Source organism: Malus domestica, chromosome 01, assembly GCF_042453785.1.
Source record: "Malus domestica chromosome 01, GDT2T_hap1".
Lineage (NCBI taxonomy): Eukaryota > Viridiplantae > Streptophyta > Magnoliopsida > Rosales > Rosaceae > Malus > Malus domestica.
Genome location: NC_091661.1, coordinates 32389189 through 32407696, shown reverse-complemented (window position 1 = coordinate 32407696; position 18508 = coordinate 32389189). Strand labels below are relative to the sequence as shown.

The 18508-nt window shown below is 36.6% G+C and overlaps 3 protein-coding genes across 9 annotated transcripts; 2 read left to right on the top strand and 1 right to left on the bottom strand.

Moving 5' to 3' along the window:
* Positions 1-3360: 3360 nt before the first annotated feature.
* Positions 3361-7024, top strand: LOC103445856 (uncharacterized). Its single transcript, XM_070814737.1, has 4 exons — positions 3361-3475; positions 3610-3990; positions 4348-5211; positions 6942-7024. The coding sequence occupies exons 1-4, from the start codon at positions 3361-3363 to the stop codon at positions 7022-7024; spliced, it is 1443 nt and encodes a 480-aa protein (XP_070670838.1).
* Positions 7025-7665: 641 nt separating this feature from the next.
* On the top strand, positions 7666-11358 carry LOC103440039 (uncharacterized). Its single transcript, XM_008378726.4, has 2 exons — positions 7666-8276; positions 10282-11358. The coding sequence occupies exons 1-2, from the start codon at positions 7816-7818 to the stop codon at positions 10916-10918; spliced, it is 1098 nt and encodes a 365-aa protein (XP_008376948.3). The 5' UTR covers positions 7666-7815; the 3' UTR covers positions 10919-11358.
* Positions 11359-11647: 289 nt separating this feature from the next.
* LOC103445070 (uncharacterized) lies at positions 11648-14628 on the bottom strand. Of its 7 annotated transcripts, none has more exons than XM_070827236.1 (4): positions 14412-14628; positions 13135-13417; positions 12945-13052; positions 11648-12469 (listed from the first exon to the last, which is right to left on the bottom strand). In XM_070827236.1, exons 2-4 carry the CDS (start codon positions 13301-13303, stop codon positions 11727-11729), a joined length of 1020 nt encoding a protein of 339 aa, XP_070683337.1. In that variant the 5' UTR covers positions 13304-13417; positions 14412-14628; the 3' UTR covers positions 11648-11726. The 7 variants fall into 7 exon arrangements, with proteins under 7 accessions (XP_070683337.1, XP_008382262.1, XP_008382274.1 ...); XM_008384040.4 differs by having other exon boundaries at positions 13129-13335; XM_008384052.4 differs by having other exon boundaries at positions 13129-13417; positions 14412-14609.
* Positions 14629-18508: the final 3880 nt, after the last annotated feature.

Here is an 18508-nt window from a genome sequence, read left to right as displayed (position 1 = left end):
AACATGTCATGGACCCTATTTAATTGGCTCGAATTTATCTCTTTCGGTTGATTTAAAAATTAAAAAAAATTGTGTTGGCTCTAGTGAATGAAAGATAAAGGAGATCTCAAAAAGTTGCTTTGCTTTGGCATAATGAGTTAACCAGTTTTGATCATGTGGGAATTAGTTTCATGTGTTACCCGTGTAATTACTTGGGCCTTCCTTCGATTCGGGGCAAATCAAAGAAAAATGCTCTGTTCTTTGGATCTTGCCGCAAGATCCAATGCTAGAAACTAAATGCTATTGTCTCAAGGCAATAGCTCTGACTGTTTCTAGTTATCCTATGCATTGTTTTCGGTTTACTACCTCTATGTGCAAGGAACTGAACTCTCTTATGTCAAATTAAGAGACATCAATAATTCTCATCTATGCTCTATTTGTAAAGCACATCTTGAAACGATAGAGCAAGCTCTCTTGCGGATGTGGCCCGAAAGGCAGAGAAGCTTTTCTTGGAGATTGATATCCCGATAGCTTAAGATTACTGATGAGGTGAAATCCCGATCATGGGTCGCTTCACCTGATTGATGCTCTCTTTCAAGTGACACTATGAAGATTAATTTTGATGTGGCCTGGTCTTCTACCACCTTGGCAGATGGTTTTGGGGTAATTGTTAGAAATGCTAATAGGATTACGATTAAGGGCTTGGCCAGATCCTTTACGGTTGGGTCTGCCCTTGAAGTAGGGATGGGTTCGGTTTCATTCTGTTTGGTTTTTTGTCAAAATCGAAACCGAACTAAAACTTCAGTTCGGTTCGTTTCGTTTCGATTTTCTTTCAGTTTTTTTTTTGTTTGGTTTTTTTCAGTTTGGTTTCGGTTTTTCTTATTATATAAAACTTGATATTTTTTTAATATGGAATTTAGGAAATAGGCTTGCACTAGTAGAGTAATAATAAGAAAAATGAAAAAGTGAAAAGTTAGTTGGACATATACAGGATCATATAAACCAATCTTATTCTATGAATAACATCAATTGCAAAAAAAAAAAAAAATGATCACCGTATCCATTCTAAAAGCAAACAAATAGAGAAGTTTTTGCAAGTTCCAAAGCATTCCAAAATTTTATTCTATAACCAATGGAATATCCTCCCTAATTGAACCAAATATGTTCATTGAAAAAACATTAGGCTTAGTTTCAAATTTGGCAACAAAGTTTCAAAAAAGAAATATCATGGGCATACATTAATAAAGTGTAAGGGGGGATTTGGGTTGGTTCGGTTCGGTTTCCAAACTGAAACCGAACTAATAAAGTTTGGTTTGGTTCGATTTGATTTTGCCTTTTTCGATTTGATTTTTTTCTATTTTTGGGTTTTTGAACCCACCCCTACCTTGAAGTCATTGGCGGATCCACAGTGGGGTCAATGGGGTCGCACGACCCCTTGGAAGCCATGGAAACAACCTTAGAGACCCTTTGGAGCTGCTGGTGCGACCCCTTGGCTGCACACCAAGTGTTCGACGAAAGGTCTGAAAGAACTCTCAGTTGGGCTGGTTGAAGACAAAGACGGATGCGCGCACCTGTTTTTTTTTTTTTAAACAACCTGGGCAAAACGACGTCGTTTTGGCCCAGGAAATTTTTTTAAATGACCTGGCCAAAACGACGTCGTTTTGGGCCAAGTTTGAACAAACAAAAAAAATGCCCAGCGTGTCATTTTCAGCCCTATTTCACACAGATCCGAAGCCATTCATTCCAAAACCCCCAAATTTCTTTTGTTTTCTCCTCCTCCAACCCTAAGTTCCAAACTCAATCCCCCCAAACCCTTAACTCCATCTCCTCCCTTGCTGCTACCATTAAGGTGCCTTTGTGCTGCCGTCGTCGTCACTGTGGTGGTGGTGCCACCAACTTTGCTCTTTGTATTTACTCATTGTTATTGTGAAATTTCACAATTCAAGTAAGTTCTAAACCCTATGTATGATATATTTAATTTAATTGAAACCTAATTCATATTTATTTTGATTATATTGGTGGTTTGTTTATATTGTGAGTATTTATTTTGAATATTTTGTATATGTAGAATATATTTAATTTAATTGAAATGAAATTCAATTCATATTTATTTTGATTATATTGATGGTTTGTTTATATTGTGAGTTTTTATTTTCATTATTTTGTATATGTAGAATGCAAGATGAGATATTTAATTTAATTGAAATCCAATTCATACTTATTTTGATTATGTTGATGGTTTGTTTATATTGTGAGTATTTATTTTGAATATTTTGTATATGTAGAATATATTTAATTTAATTGAAATTCAATTCATATTTATTTTGATTATATTGATGGTTTGCTTATATTGTGAGTTTTTATTTTCATTATTTTGTATATGTAGAATGCAAGATGAGATATTTAATTTAATTGAAATCCAATTCATACTTATTTTGATTATGTTGATGGTTTGTTTATATTGTGAGTATTTATTTTGAATATTTTGTATATGTAGAATATATTTAATTTAATTGAAATTCAATTCATATTTATTTTGAGTATATTGATGGTTTGCTTATATTGTGAGTTTTTATTTTCATTATTTTGTATATGTAGAATGCAAGATGAGATATTTAATTTAATTGAAATCCAATTCATACTTATTTTGATTATGATGATGGTTTGTTTATATTGTGAGTATTTATTTTGAATATTTTGTATATGTAGAATATATTTAATTTAATTGAAATTCAATTTATATTTATTTTGATTATATTGATGGTTTGTTTATATTGTGAGTTTTTATTTTCATTATTTTGTATATGTAGAATGCAAGATGAGATATTTAATTTAATTGAAATCCAATTCATATTTATTTTGATTATGTTGATGGTTTGTTTATATTGTGAGTATTTATTTTCATTATTTTGTATATGTAGAATTATTATGGAACGGTTTTTTAAGAGAAAGTCATTATCGGGTTCGGGTAGTTCGAATAATGTTGATAGTTCAAATACTGTTTGTAGTTCAAGAACTCCAAGTTCAAGACAAAGTCAGTTAGATGATGTTTTGGGTAATCTTGAAGCGGATCCTGGATTGAGAACTCGAATAATAGATTATGATGCTAATATGAGAGATGAGGTCCGAAGATCATATCTACAAAAAGGACTTTGTCAACCTACAGGTCATAATTTCCCAATAACTAATATGTCGGGAATTAATCGACACTTCATTCCCCAATGGTTTGATGAGTTTGATTGGTTGGAGTATAGTATATCTAAAGATGCGGCATTTTGTCTCTATTGCTATCTCTTTAAAACCAATTTTGCACAAGTGGGTAGTGAAGCTTTCACTAGAGATGGATTTAAGACTTGGAAGAAAGGGAGAAAAAGATTTAAGATGCATGTTGGACCAGTTGGGAGTGTTCATAATAAGGCTAGAGAAGCTGCTACAAATTTGATGAATCAAGCTACACATATTGAAACGGCAGTAAGCAAACACTCCGACCAAGCTCGTAAGGCTTATCGCACATGCTTGAATGCATCAATCAAGTGCACTAAGTTTTTATTGCGACAAGGTCTTCCTTTTCGTGACCATGATGAAAGTGCCACTTCAAGCAATACTTGGAACTATTGCAATTCTTTGCAGATAATAATGATAAAGTTAGAGAAGTTGTGATGGAAAATGCTCCGGGGAATCTCAAATTACTAGCTCCTATCATTCAAAAAGAAATTGTGAATTCATGTGCCCTTGAAACACTCGATGCTATCATGGATGGTCTAAAAGATAGATTCTTTTCAATATTGGTGGATGAAGCACGTGATATGTCGGTGAAAGAGCAAATGACTATGGTGTTGCGTTATGTGGATGACAACGGGCATGTAATTGAAAGATTTGTGGATATCCAACATGTTACCAACACTACTTCAAGTTCACTAAAGGATACTATTGACACATTATTTTCTCGCAACGGTTTGAGCATTTCCAAGCTACGAGGACAAGGTTATGATGGTGCTAACAATATGAGAGGTGAGTTGAATGGCCTTAAAACAAAGATATTGAGAGAACAACCTTGTGCATATTATGTTCATTGTTTTGCTCATCAACTTCAATTAGCTCTTGTTGTCGTAGCAAAGAAGAATATAGACATTGCCTCTTTTTTTGCAACGGTTAATAGTGTGGTTAATCATGTTGGAGCATCTTGTAAGCGGCGTGATTTACTTAAAGGGCAACTTCAAGAAGAGCTTGTGAATGCTTTTGAAAATGATTGTCATATAACGGGGTGAGGCTTAAATCAAGAAACAAGTCTCAAACGTGCCGGTGACACACGATGGAACTCACACTATGGTACCTTGATTAGCATCATTTCCATGTTTTCATCCGTAGTTCATGTGCTTCAAATGGTTATTGATGATAATCCCAATGAAAGTGCGGGTGAAGCAAATAAGTTAATGAGAGAAATACGTACTTTTGAGTTTGTGTTTCACATTTTCTTGATGAAAGTCATATTGGGACTCACAAATGATTTGTCACAAGCATTGCAAAGGAAATATCAAGAAATTGTGAATGCAATGGCTTTAGTGAAATCATGCAAGGAAAAACTACATTGGATGAGGAATAATGGTTTCGATGCATTGGTTGATGAAGTATCTTCTTTTTGTGAAAAACATTATATTGATGTTCCTAACATGGAAGAGACATTTATACTTACAGGGAGGTCAAGGCGTAATGCTCCAATAAAGACAAATCGTCATCATTATCATGTGGAGCTCTTTATTTATGTCATTGATGAGCAAATTACGGAGTTAGATGATCACTTTAATGAGGTAAATACCGAGTTGCTTATTTGTTTGGCATGTTTGAGTCCGAAAGATTCATTTGTAGCTTTTGATAAACCAAAGTTATTTCGTCTTGCTCAATTTTATTCTCAAGATTTTTCGGATGAGGATCGTTTGGCACTTGAAGATCAACTTGAGATTTATATTCATTATGTGTGTTCCAGTAGTGATTTCTCTCAATTGGAAGGGATTGGTGATCTTGCAAAAAAAATGGTGGAGACAAGGATGCATCAAATATTCAATTATGTATATTTGCTCATTACATTGTCTTTAGTTTTACCAGTTGCAACTACTTCAGTGGAAAGAGCATTTTCTGTCATGAATATTGTTAAGGGTCCACTTAGGAACAAAATGGAAGATCAATGGTTGAGTGATAACTTGCTTGTTTATATTGAGAGAGATATTTTTGCTTGTATTGAAAATGAAGCTATAATGCTTCGTTTTCAAAATATGAAACCTCGTCGTGGACAATTATAGCTTGTAATATTGTTTCCGTTATGAATTATGAATGAAAGTACTATGATTTCATTTTCAACATGTTTTTCCATCCTAATTTTTTTTTGAACTTTTACACTACGACCCCTTGTGGTAAGATTCCTGGCTCCGCCACTTGAAGTAGAAGCCAAAATTGCTGTACACGCCCTCAACTTTGAAGTGCAGCAAAACTACTAGCAGGTAGTTTTTGAATCTAACTGAAATGAGGTTATCAACACCAAATTGAAGGACCCCCATGGAGCATATATAGGGGTGAAATGCCCGACATCCTGAACCGTCCTAATCCCATCCCAAAATTTTGGACCGAAAAATGCCCGAACAGAAATTCCCAAAATCTTCGGTTTCCCGATAGTCTCGGTTCGGGATTTGAGCTCCTCTATGTATGCGATACAAATTCAGGGAGGATGGTTGATTGACCTTGTGAAGTCTCGTTTCTGTGTCACTTATCCTCTTTTATTATTCGTCAGAGGTCATTCAGTATAATGTGTGCAATTGTTTTATGAGTGCAGTTGATTAATAGACAACGCAGAAATCAAGCCATGTATTTTGGTGATGTGTTGTGAACGAAAAAGAAAACGATTAATTCGAATAAAAAATTTTGAAACCATAGATTAGCAACCATCTAGCGTCATCAAACTAATATTGGTTTGTAAGAAATTTTCAAACAAGAGCGAGAGATCGATCTTCCTGGTTGTGAACATGTCTCCGAAAAATCATCGTATGGTAAAATGCTATCATCATAACTAGTAAGTAGCATAAAAGATGTCGGGCTCAATCAATATCCTTCAGTAAACTTTAAACTCAAGAAAATCAAAACAACACATCTAAAAATGAATTAATTACATAAGAAAAATGAAAAATACATAAAGATCTATACGCTTTACCAACCTCATCCCCACCAAGTCAGCAACAAGAGCAGCTTCTCCATCTCCACACCCGGCCGCGGCTTTACCAGCTTCATCCCCACCACATCAAGATCCTTATGCTTCTACGGCTGCTCTAGGGAGAGAAAGGGAGAGACCAGTTAGGTACAAGGCTGTAGGTGTTCTCCGGCCTCAATTTTCAGCCACCACCCCTTACTCTTGCTAGGGGTAGACGGCAACCCGCTACTTCCTCATTTTTTCAGTCTCCTTCTTCCATCCCCCTCCCCTCCTTCTCTTCTTTGTCTTTTTCTTCTCATCCTCCCATCTCACTTCCTCTACTCCATCCCCCATCCATCTCTTCCTTTCCTTTTTCTCTTTCTTTTGTTTTTTTTCCGGTTCTCTCTGAGTTTATCTCAATTTTTCCTGAGCTAAGTCTCAACTATCCCATAAACTTGTCTTAGATCTCAACTATCCCATAAGCTTGTCTTAGATTTGGGCTTCTTGCCCCTTATCTGACATATTTTGCCTACTTTTATTGTTTTATGTCTTTTAACTTTCTGTCATCCCTCCTCCTTAGTTGTGATACTACATCCCCATCCCACCATGTACTCAGATAGGCAGGCTCCAATCATGAATGGGATACCAAATCCACTTTCCCCCTTCACTCCCCACCCCCCAAACGGCATACATATGTTGTATCCCCATCGAGGGCAAGTGGAGTATTTTACATACCCCTTAGCCTCACCCTCTAGCCGTATGATACTTTGTTTGTATATATTTGCAGGGGCTCGTGAAAGAGAATTGGATCTAGTGTCTACTTTCTCGGTTCGGAGTTTGGCTTCCTCCGAGAACATGATGGGGCGGTGATGTGGTCTTAGCTACAAGATATTAGGATTTTTTATTGCCTGTTGTCTTCTGCCTTCAGGCCTAAGTTTATGTGAGTCTCCCGTTGTATCTTGGGTTATTGCTCTCATTTTGCTTGGGTCTTTTACTTTTCTTGTAGTTAGTTACCCAATCCTTTTTGGACCTTGTACTAGTTTTTATTTTAATGAAAAAAAAATTCATTAAATTTGCTTTATGACTCAGATTACAAAATTTTAGTCTAAAATGCTCCTTGTTATGTGATGAAACATTTGCCTGTGTTTGTTTGTAATTTATTACAATTTGGTTAATTAATTATTGTTTTAAAGTTTATAAGAATTAAAATTTTGAATTAATGGGCACTGGTAGGTGAAATTTTCAAATATATATTTTTTTAAATTGTATGATACTAATCAACTAATTAATGATAGATAAATTGTTGTGTTGTACTTGAAAATCAAATTATTTCAAAAGGTAAAATAGGAATTTGTATCTTTCAACGGATGAAATTGAGATAAGATAATATAATTCAACGAACCATTCCAAGCGAAGAAATATAACTTTGTCGAAATTAGAACTTGTTAAGGTTGAAGGGTCCAGTGTCATTTGTGTAAATTTGCCTAGACTGTATAAAAGGAGTGGGGTGGGGGTAGAAAGGGCAGAATCGAGGCAGAGAGGCCGAGTGCATCGTCGAAAGAGGACTCAACATTGATCTCTTGAGCTGCTGAAGGTGGACTGACATATTATCAGCCAAAAAGCAGTCCCCGCAGTCGGAGGTGAAGAGATCCAGGCTAGGCATGGAAGAGGAGAAGGCATTGCAGCAGCAGCAGCAGCAGCAGCATCTATTGCTACAGCAGCAACAACAACAACAGCAACAGCAACAGCAGCACCATCAACATAACCAGCAGCAGTTATTGCTTTTACAACAAATGCAAAGGCAACAGCAACAGGCCGCTGCCATTTCCCGTTTCCCTTCCAACATCGACGCCCATTTGCGCCCACTCCGAGCCATAAATCTCCAGCCTAACCCTAACCCTAATTCCGCTCCTAATCTTCAACAAAATCCTGTTGCCAACCCCCAGCAACAGCAGCAGCAGCCCCAACAGCCCCAACAGCAGCAGCAGCAGCAGCAGCAACAGCAGAGGGTGATCCGACCCGGGAACCAGGCGGAGCTACAGATGGCATACCAGGACGCCTGGAGGGTCTGCCATCCCGATTTCAAGCGTCCCTTCTCTTCGCTCGAAGACGCCTGCGAGAGGTTAATTTTTTCACTGATTAGGGTTTCCATCTCATTGAAATCATTGGGTTCCTTTACGTTTCGGTATTTGTTATACAAATTCAGGTCCTGATATCTTTATCCCTAATTTGCAAATGGTTTTTTTATTGAAAATTACGACTTAATTCAAACACCTCGATAGACCAACTACACATATTGTTGAGGCAACTGCTAATTTGTTGGGTAATGGAAGAATCCTTGCTCTCATACATCACCCCATCACCTATTCCAGGATATCTGCTAGCAACACATTCTCACGTTGTTATCATTTTTATGTCCGTGTCAGTACCTTGAACTTGATTTTTCCCTTTGTACGTGTGGTTTTTCAGTATCATGTCCCTGAAGTAAACCCTCTCTGTGTTTTCTTTACATATTCCATGCTGGTTTGCAATTAATAGGACATAGTTTTACAGTTTCTGATTTTTTTGATTGACTTCATGTGCTTCACCTTTTATCGACACAAGAGTTACTATTTTTGCATAAAAGATTCGTTTAGATATATTATCTTCAGCACCTTATGATATTGATATCAGCAAAGAGGACATATGGGTGAAAATTCGTTTCTGGTCTTCATTATGGGCTTCAGTTTCAACAGATGTTAAAAACTTTGCCCTTTTCAGTGATTTGGCTTGATTGGAAAGCTGCTGTCATTTAGCTCCTTCAGTTTTCTTAACTGTTTTCATTTATTTTTTTGTGGGGGGTTCATTTTTGTTTTTTTTTTTTTTGTTTTTTTATTGGGAAAAAGGTTCATTTTTGTTTTCTCTGTATGTTTTGAGTTTTTTTTTTTGGTGGAGTTCTTGTCCACTTGGGAAGGGGGTTCATTTTTGTTTTCACTGTTTGTTTTCAGTTTTTTTTTTTCTTTTTTTTTTTTCTCTTGTGGACTTCTTGTCCACTTGTGTAACTTTATTGTCTTAAAATATCGTTCCTTTCTTAAAAAAAAAGTTTTCACTTTCCCCTCCCCTCTTCTAACCCACAATCTCTCTGTTCAAAAGAATTTTATTACTAATGGATGAGGAACCAAGATGACTTCCAATGAAGTTATGTAGAAGGTTATTCAACATGCCTAAGCAGCACTAATTGATACTTCAAAATAATTACTTGTTTATCCAGTCTTGTGGTCATTTCTGTATGGGTTTTTGGATTATTTAGTATTGTGTCTAAACTGATGTCGCACTCATTTTAATTTCACAACTACTGTACAATAAATTCTTTTTAGCATTGTGTCATTATGTCCTAGAGTAGCACCTATAATTCGTAACAGAGTCATACCCTGGACTCGTTCCCTGGGAGAGAGAGAAAAAAAAAGGAGGGGGGGGGGAGGTGTAATCTTGTGGTAGCAGAACAGTATATATTAGGAGATGAATATAAAGACCTGTAATCTTGTGTTTCATATTAACATTACCCTTTATAGCTATTATGCCCTATAGAATAGATGGATTAAGCGAAGTGAGTTATCATTACTTGTTGCCTTGGGTTCTAAGTTCATTTACTATAAACTTTCTTATTACTCTTCATTTGTTAGTCTGCATACTGCTCCACGCAGTTGATGAAATGTCATCTCGAGTCAAAGAGGTTGGTTGTGGATGTGAGTGCAGTTGGATTATATGCTCTTTTGTCCCTCTAGTTATATTTCCCCTCTTTTCTCCTTTTCTCTGGGAAGTTGGGAGTGATCTAAACCATTTAATGTGCTCAGATCTAATAGTATGAAATGTGTTGATGTGTGTCCCCCGAACCTGGCCTATATGTTTTTGACACTTATTAGCAGTTGGCGTAGCTGATATTTATGAATAAGGATAATGACAAAGTTGTAGACCATTTTATCTTTAAGATGGTGGTACCTACTTCTAACTTGAATCATTCCCAAATGATGGTTGAGAGTGGTAAGCTTTATTTCCAGGTGTTTATTTAAATTGCTTGTGCTTGAACTTTTGAGAATTTGTGGCACTTCTGTGGCTTTCTTATATCTATTCTCCTCTTAAATTGGCAGGTTGCTGCCTTATCATGTAGTGGCAGATTATGAGGCAGAGGAGGATGACAGAATCCTCGACTCTGACACCACAGGCACGATTCCATCTCGCTCTCAGCAGTGGGATCACAACATATCTGCTAAAGTTGCAGAGTTTACAGCAACATTTGAGAAACAGGCACTAGCCTTTAACATAATTTCCCGTAAGCGAGCTTTGGGGGAATTTCGGTCCGAAGAGAGACTTATGATTGAGCAGGCTCTTTGCCAAGAAGAAAAAAGGACATGTCTGGAATTGAGAGCAGAGTTTGATTCAAGAGAGAAAGCTGGCCGGGAAGCTAAATTACGAATGGCAGCAATTGCTCAGGCAGAGCAAGCTCGGGTTGAGTCACAAGCACATGCTGAAATGTTAGCTCGGGCCCCAATAAGGCCAAGTGCACTTGGGTCTCAAGGCAATGACGTTTCGATTGGGCTTGACATGAGAGAGCAGGAACATGGGGTTAACCCAGAAGAGATGATAAATGGATGGGGAAATAATGTGCAAAGAGATGAGAAGGAGCCGTGTGAGGATTTTTTAAATGATGAAGAGACTGAGAATGGATCCACAGGCATGCAGGACGGCTGGCGTGAAGTTGGGGAGTTTGATTTGAACACTCGTTAACCAATAGAGGTCTTGGCAAATCATGCTTGATCACGGACAGAGAAGCTGTTAATAAACAGGAAAGCCGGTTCCTTTTACATGGCAAATGAGTTGGCATCGGCTGTCATGGAATTGTTGTGTGTTTCATACGGCATGAGAATTGGAGAAATGCTTGTTTTAAAATTTGAATCACTCATAGGGGAAAAGACCAATGAAGCTACAAGCTGCAGTTACAATGGAAGATGGATAGCTTTTATACCTAATTATATTAGTGGATCGCGCCTTTCCACGCTGTCACAGAAGAGGACATAATGGACATTAGTTTAAAAAGGTTCTCTGAGAGGATTGAGCTTTCCTTATTTTGATCATTTCTTGTATTTTGAAATCTGGAATTGCGTAGAATGTCCGTCCTTTGTGAGAATTGAGCTTTCTTTATTTTGATCATTTCTTGTATTTTGAAATCTGGAATTGCGTAATTTTCTTCTCTAGGTCTGAAGTTTGAACTTCACCATTCGTTTGCAGGACCAAGGTTTATAGTCATAGACTCATAACAGGGTTTGGACACGGCAATTGCAACAAAAATAGAAGTAAGGTAGGAAAGGACCACAGCATTTACGGGAAAGGCATCTCTTTACCCTCCCACCACTAGCCAACCTTTTGCCACTCCAGACACCAAAATCTCATTCATCCCGCGTACATGCACAAAGACAGTCATAAAAAAATTAAGCTAAACTAGGTATGGCAAGGAGAGGGCGGAAAATGATGCTTAGGAGTAGGAAACCTCGTATCACAAAACAAGCAAAAGAATACACAAAAAACGAAAAATTTCCTACAAAATATTGGGAAGTTGAGAATTCAGTCTCTGCTGCAACTCTTTGATTTTCAACGAGAGCTCTGCTTTTTGCTCCTTGTAGCTCTGTAGCAAGTATTCCTTTCCTTCCATTACCTCCTTTAATTCTCCTACTTCCCTATTGAGCATCTCAACCCTCTCTTCATCCCCTCTTCCTCTTTCGGTTGCATCGAAGTTGCTTTCTCCATCAGGAAATCCATTCACATAACCATTTCTTTCTTCAGGTTGCCAAATAGTGACATGGGATGATCTGTCATTGGGGCTCGCATGTCCCACACAGTGATCAGCAATTGCCTTCCTAAGCCTTTGGATTTCTCTCTCAGAATCAAAAAAGTCCCCATTTGCTGAATCAAGTTGTGACTGTAGATTGGTTGAATGTGCCAGCTGCGCATTCAGTGAACTCTGCAGCTCTACAATCTGATCCTGCATCTCTAATATCATGTCATCTCTTCTCTTCAGTTGTTGCCTCAGTTTTTGTATTACTTCCCGCTTACTGAAGATGTCGGACCCAGATTCTGAAACACATGGAGAATCTGAGCAGTTTGAATAGTGGAGGAATGGCTTTGGACGTAACTCAAGGCGATCAGGAGAAGATGCCCAGACAATGCCATTCTCCCTGTTAAATTCAGGGGCTGGAACCGTGACTAAAGGCAGGGCTCCATCAGATTCAGCCAGCATCTGGTCATTGTGCAGGCACTTCATCTCCATCATGCCCTCAGTTCCTATTTGAAACCCATTACATATATGAAACAACCACATTATTATAATGGAATGTCAAATAATATATCAAGCTGTTGCACATAAAACAATAAGGGAGTGCTGCAAATAAATTGCAACAAACATCACGCAATTCAAATAACTCAACTAGCATCAATCCAAATACAGATTGCTGTTTGACAACAAATCTTTCCATACAGTTCTTCAGCCTCACTCTTCAGAAAGAGTTCAACTGCTGTTATTCTCAACAAAGCCAAGTTTGATTAAGGCGCAACATTAAAAACTGGACACTGAGTTTCTCATTGTCTTCTTTTTCAATATGGTTGTATCTCACGATATATCATATAACCTTTCACACCCAAAGGAGAACTTTGCAAATGAAGGTAATCAACAACTGGCCAAAACTAATTTTGAATCCTGAATGGAAATTACTTGTTTACACCCTCAGAAATTCCAAGACAAGAATTTAGTACTCCATACCTGACATGCAATTAAAGCAACCGCCATCATTTTGTTGTGTAAAGGAATAAACATTTGAGTGCACACAGCAACCTGCAGACTTCCTTCGGTCAGAGGATTTTCCACTTCCTGAAATTGACAATAATGTTAAAGGGTAGGAGTCACTGTAATGAAAAAGCTATACACATTAAAGTAACATTCGAACCATTACTAGCATTCTCTTGGGGCTTTGTGTCAAGTGCTTGCTTCAGCTTGTAACCAAGACGAATTGACAGCGTACTTAACAAGGCACCACCAGCAATAAGAACCCAATTAGGTCCCTCGCCCTGAAAAGGTTTGGATCTCTGAACTCTAGGAACAGCAGTTGTTTTTGGTTTCATTTTAAAAGCTAGTGGTGTCGGAGGAAAAAATTCTGAATCATCCAAGAATGACCTATGTCAAGAATATACCAAATTTCCATGCTATCCATACGAAAGACATCGTCTTAGGTAAAACTGAATCAGGAAAGAGAAGTTAATCAATCTTGACATGAAATTGCAATCACTGATGCATGAATACTAAGCAAGACAAATGAAACAGAGAAAAGACAGTAAGCTCACAGATTTTCACATGAAAGACTTAGAATTACTAAAATGACTGGATGTAGAAATCAACAAACACGTGGTTAATTTCACTGCCCGTAAGTTCCTCCCAAGGTACATCTTGTGAACACCCTACATACATATATACATATATATATTCTGGAGGACGCGATTGTCCAATGCACAAGGATTGCCAATTTAACGAAAGTCAAAGCGCAATTGTCTGAAGCTTAATTGATGTTTTAAGTTTAGGAATTTGGGCATTAAAACTACGGTTTAAGCCTTAAATGGTTTCTAGGCAAAAGATGGCCTCAAGAATTTTCCATTTTTTCCTCCACAATATGGTTAATCAGTTTTAAAATTGGAAACAAAGGAATGTAGATGGTAACATGGCAGGTAGGAATGTGGGATTGGGAGGAATGCCTTAGAAAAATCAGAAAGTAGCGATGTCATATGTAGTTAATTTGAATTTTGCCAGAAATACATAGAGCGTCTTCCTCGATTGTCAGTTATATAATGAAAACTGAAGATTATACATTACATTCATATGATTACAATCTACCAAATCAAGCAACAGTGCAATTACAAGTTGCCCGCCCAAATGTCAGCTCGGAAGAGAATAGAAAGTTTTTCCCTTGAATAAGAATGCACAAGAAATTTTGCAGTCTGGGTCTGATAATATAATACTAAGCCTCATTCGTTTAAGACGTCAAATTAAAATAATTCCCGAAACTATCAAGGGACGAAAACCTACAACTCCAACTCAAAATTGAAATGAAATCCACCAACATTAACCAAAAATATCGATTAAAATTTCGAATTTACACACACACAGAGACGAGAGACGAGAGAAAGAGACTGCTAGTATCTAATCTATCATTCGGAGCAAAAGAAAAGAAAGGCATACCTCGTTCGCTCATTGGGTTCGTCCATTTACAGTGTAGCCATTAGGGTTTCTGAGAATTTAAGCAACTGACTCAGTCAGTCCGCCCTTTTTGTTTTCGCTTTTTTGCTTTCCCTTTGTAGAAACAAAACAAAACAAAATACAGGTTACATTACACTACAGACTTGTGGGTGAGGAGGGTTTTGAAATGGCGGCTTTTTGGCTTATTTACTTCTAAAATAAAATACTCGGACATAATTTCTTACAATATATATTTTTTTTTAATGCATCGCTTTTTATGCCACGTCACCCTTTCATCATGAATCTTCGCATACTTGGGCTCCCTTCTCTGGATTTGGATCCTCTCCCAGACAATGGTTTGAGATCCTCCTGATCAGACAACATGGATTGTTAGATTTTGATTCAACGGTTACAATTATTATAATTTTTAGAAAAACTTTCTGTTTGTAACTGTTAAATCAAAATTTAACAGTTCCTATTAACCAGTCACGAGGATCCCAGTCTTTGCCCCGGAGAGGATCCAAATTCCCTTTCTCTTCGTTCTCATTCCCACTTTACTTTTTGACTTTTCCACTTTGTGTTTGTTTGTTATTTATTTTTAATATATATACGTGTAGTGGGATATTATTAATAAATTAAATAAAAAAAATTTTAACTGAGATAATTGATGGCAACCCACGGTTATTCATTCATTCTGGGCTCAGAGAGGCTATAGAGAAATTTACCCTAACTCTTGGGTTGACACTTAAAATCTAGGTTTTAAACCAAATCAATCATTCTCCAATGGTTGGGTGTAGAATAAGTTGGGTTAAAACCTAAAATTTGGGCAAATTTAACTCTAAATACTGGACATGGTTAAAAGGCTGGTCAACCTTATGCGCGTGCACACATCCAGAAAAGTGGAGACCGCAGAAAGGCGATGCACCCAAAGCACGAGACCCGCAATGGTTGGCTGGAATTGGGGCATGCCCCTGGCAAGAATGTCGACCATCCAAAACGAGCTTAACAGCTCTTTTTCGATCCGACACTTTTAATTATTGGACTTTTGGTTGATCCTATAGTCCAGATTCAAACCTATCTAATTTTTAAATATATAAAACCCAACGACTAAGATCAAATATGATCAAATCTAGGGGTGGGTTTGGTTTAAATCGGTTCGGTTTTTTGCCAAAACCGAAACCAAACCGAAATTTCGGTTCGGTTCATTTTTTTCGGTTTTTTTCGTTTCGGTTTTTTTTTTCGGTTCAGTTTTTTCCGGTTCGGTTTCTGTATTTTGTTTTTTGTTTTTCAAAAAATGAAAAACATTGAAATTTTAAATTTTAACATATCCAACACAATCATAACATAAGCATTCTAACTAAAATCAAAGACAATGAAAATAAACATTTAAAGTTGAACTAAAATCATCAATCAAGTCTTCCAAAGTCCAAACTAACAACCTCACAACACAAAAATCGTACAAATGACTTAGAAAAGTTAAATTGTATGATGTTGTTCAAAGATCAGGGTTGTTTTTGCTTGTAACTGCATGTTGACAACTTGATTAGTAAAAGTACTGCGTGGGTGGATTTATTTAATGTGTGTTGGATTCTTTTTCATCACAAATTACCAAAATAATCTACCTGAAATAAATGTTTATGGATTATGTTACATGTTATATGAGAGTAGATTTGGAAAAGAAAAAAAGTTGGGGCAGAAGTAGACAGTGCTATGGAGATGGATGTAGGTACTTCAGGAGGAGGTTTGGTTCCGGAACCTTATATGGGGGAGAAATAATAGGTTAGGGTTTAGAGTTTTTATAGGCATTTTTTAAATATTTTGAGCTTAAAGTTTGGCAACACATTGGGTTTAACACATTTTAACTTACAAATTGGGTTTAGAAAATAATACCCAAAACAAATAATTAAATAAAAAATTTAATTTAATTAATTCGATTCGGTTTCTAGATCACTAAAACCGAACCAAAGTTTTTTCAATTCGGTTCGGTTTTTTTGTTCGGTTCGGTTTTTTCAGTTTCAATTCGGTTCGGTTTTCGGTTTTCAATTTTTCGAACCCACCCCTAATCAAATCTAACGGTAAAAAAAAATCTAATGGCCCAAAATCAAATCCAATGGCTAAAACAATTAAAAAAATTATTTAAATCAAAATTACCCAAAAACTCTATAAATACATCTTTCATGGATCAGTTTAGTGAATTTTCAACTTTTTATCGAAGTTTAAATATTTTAAGGTAAAAATGTCCATAGAAACAAATTATTATAATCTACATAAAATCTATTTTAAAAAAAGTTACCCAAAAAAAAAAAGCTTAAATTCATTATTTAAGAATCTTGAACTAAAATTTTAACCTCTAATCATTGGAGAAGAAAAATTGTTTATGGGTTAAAAATTTTAGATTTTAACTCAAATGTTAGAGATGATCTTAGGGGTTAGAGAGTTGGTGAGTATTTATTTTAAAATTGAGTATTATGACAAAGAAATAAAATTTGAGTATTTAACTTCTTCTCTTCAATCACTTATCGAGGTTGCTCAAACTTGCAAAGCAAATGTACTTCAAAATATTTTTTGAAATGAAGTAAAATTAAAATGGAGCTTTAATGAAAAGGGTTTGAGCCAACAAATATTTAACCAAAAACCATCCCAAAATGTTATTTAACCAAAAGGGCTTAAAGTTTAATAAAAAATCATCCAAAACTATTGTCCACGGGCCAACAAATATTCTACCGAGTCCATGCACCACCATAAGGACCAAAACTATTGGCACTATCTTGGGAATATCTCCGCCTCCTCGTCTTCTTGTTCCCTTCGTCTTTCCTTGAGCCACTTTCCTCATGCCTGCTCTCTCTCTCCTTGAACCATTTTCTTCACATCTGATCTTCTTCCCCACCTCCCCATTTTCTTTTCCCTTCTTACTTGACTTCTCTTTAAATGAAGCTTTCTTCTTCTTTCCTGATGATTGCCCACTGTCACCTGCAGCAGAATCATGTCCCCGCGGCAGGGGATCATCTTCATCATCTAACTGCCAATTGCCCGGTAATTCCCCAATTTCAAAAACAACCAAATCAAAGTTGAAAAATGAAGCATTCATTGGAACAAAGCAGCCGAAACAAGTTCAAAGAAGTTTAATGGCAAAAAGGGGAGAAAAAGTGTATGGAACAAATACAAAACCAAAACATAAAACTGTTTCAGGAGAACCCAAAACATAACACTGTTTTGGGGAAAGAAAAAAAAACCCCAGATACAGTGTTTGTTTTGTCTGTGCACTGCACAAACAAACACTGTATCTGGAAAGAAAAGAACCAAAATCCAAAAACAGTGACTTAAATTCCAGAACCAGAAGAAAGAGTTAGACGACGATTAAGGATTATTCATGTGTTCACTAAAAATGCTGGAATGAAAGTATAAGCGGGGCCTGCACAGAACAAGGATTGACTCCTGATTTTGGAAGAATTGGACTCTTTTGGGAGCTAGTATTTTGATTCTTGGAAAACAAGGAATCAAAATTTATTATTTACACATTAATTTCTAAAATTTAAAAATTTACCCATTCACTTTAACCTAACACCTCTCAGGGCATTTTAGTAATTAAACTGGTTTCCATTCCGATTCTGGTGTATTAGTAATTTAGTACCATCTCGTCCATTCTTAGTCCACTCTCGATTCAAGATTGACTAGGTCAGTTCATTAGGGTTTAGGGTAATAAGTTTTTAAAAGACAAATGCAAAGTAGTAAGAATTACCTAATCATGTAGTCAATTAATATAGCAGCTTTTCCACTGTGAGCTCTATTTCTCCTGTCACATTAACAGAGGTTTTAAATAAATAAATAAGAGAGAGAGAGAGAGAGAGATTAACTGGATATGTCAGTCAAATCTGGTTTGCAACTTCCTCCCTCAAATTTCAATAATGACTGCAGCTCCTTTACCTTCTCATGAATCTATTATGGTCACTCAATTAACTTAGTAATCAACTACTATCACTGCTTGAAGCATGCTATAGTAATAGCTAGGTGAGACTCATGAGATGATGAGACTAAGGTGACAAAATTACAACAAAGCTTAGCGTTTGTAAGGCACTCACTTTACATGTTTAGCATCTCTA

Bases quoted from the DNA above. Each gene is read 5' to 3' on its own strand.
- LOC103445856 (XM_070814737.1), top strand. From the start codon at position 3,361: ATGCATGTTGGACCAGTTGGGAGTGTTCATAATAAGGCTAGAGAAGCT. The intron at 3,991-4,347 runs GTGAGTTGAATG...TTTCATCCGTAG, and splicing joins TGGTGCTAACAATATGAGAG to TTCATGTGCTTCAAATGGTT. The intron at 5,212-6,941 runs GTATTGAAAATG...ATATATTTGCAG, and splicing joins TGAGAGAGATATTTTTGCTT to GGGCTCGTGAAAGAGAATTG.
- LOC103440039 (XM_008378726.4), top strand. From the start codon at position 7,816: ATGGAAGAGGAGAAGGCATTGCAGCAGCAGCAGCAGCAGCAGCATCTA. The intron at 8,277-10,281 runs GTTAATTTTTTC...TTAAATTGGCAG, and splicing joins CTCGAAGACGCCTGCGAGAG to GTTGCTGCCTTATCATGTAG.
- LOC103445070 (XM_008384040.4), bottom strand. The intron at 13,053-13,128 runs GTTCGAATGTTA...TGTCAATTTCAG, and splicing joins CCAAGAGAATGCTAGTAATG to GAAGTGGAAAATCCTCTGAC. The intron at 12,470-12,944 runs GTATGGAGTACT...GGTTTCAAATAG, and splicing joins TTGCTTTAATTGCATGTCAG to GAACTGAGGGCATGATGGAG.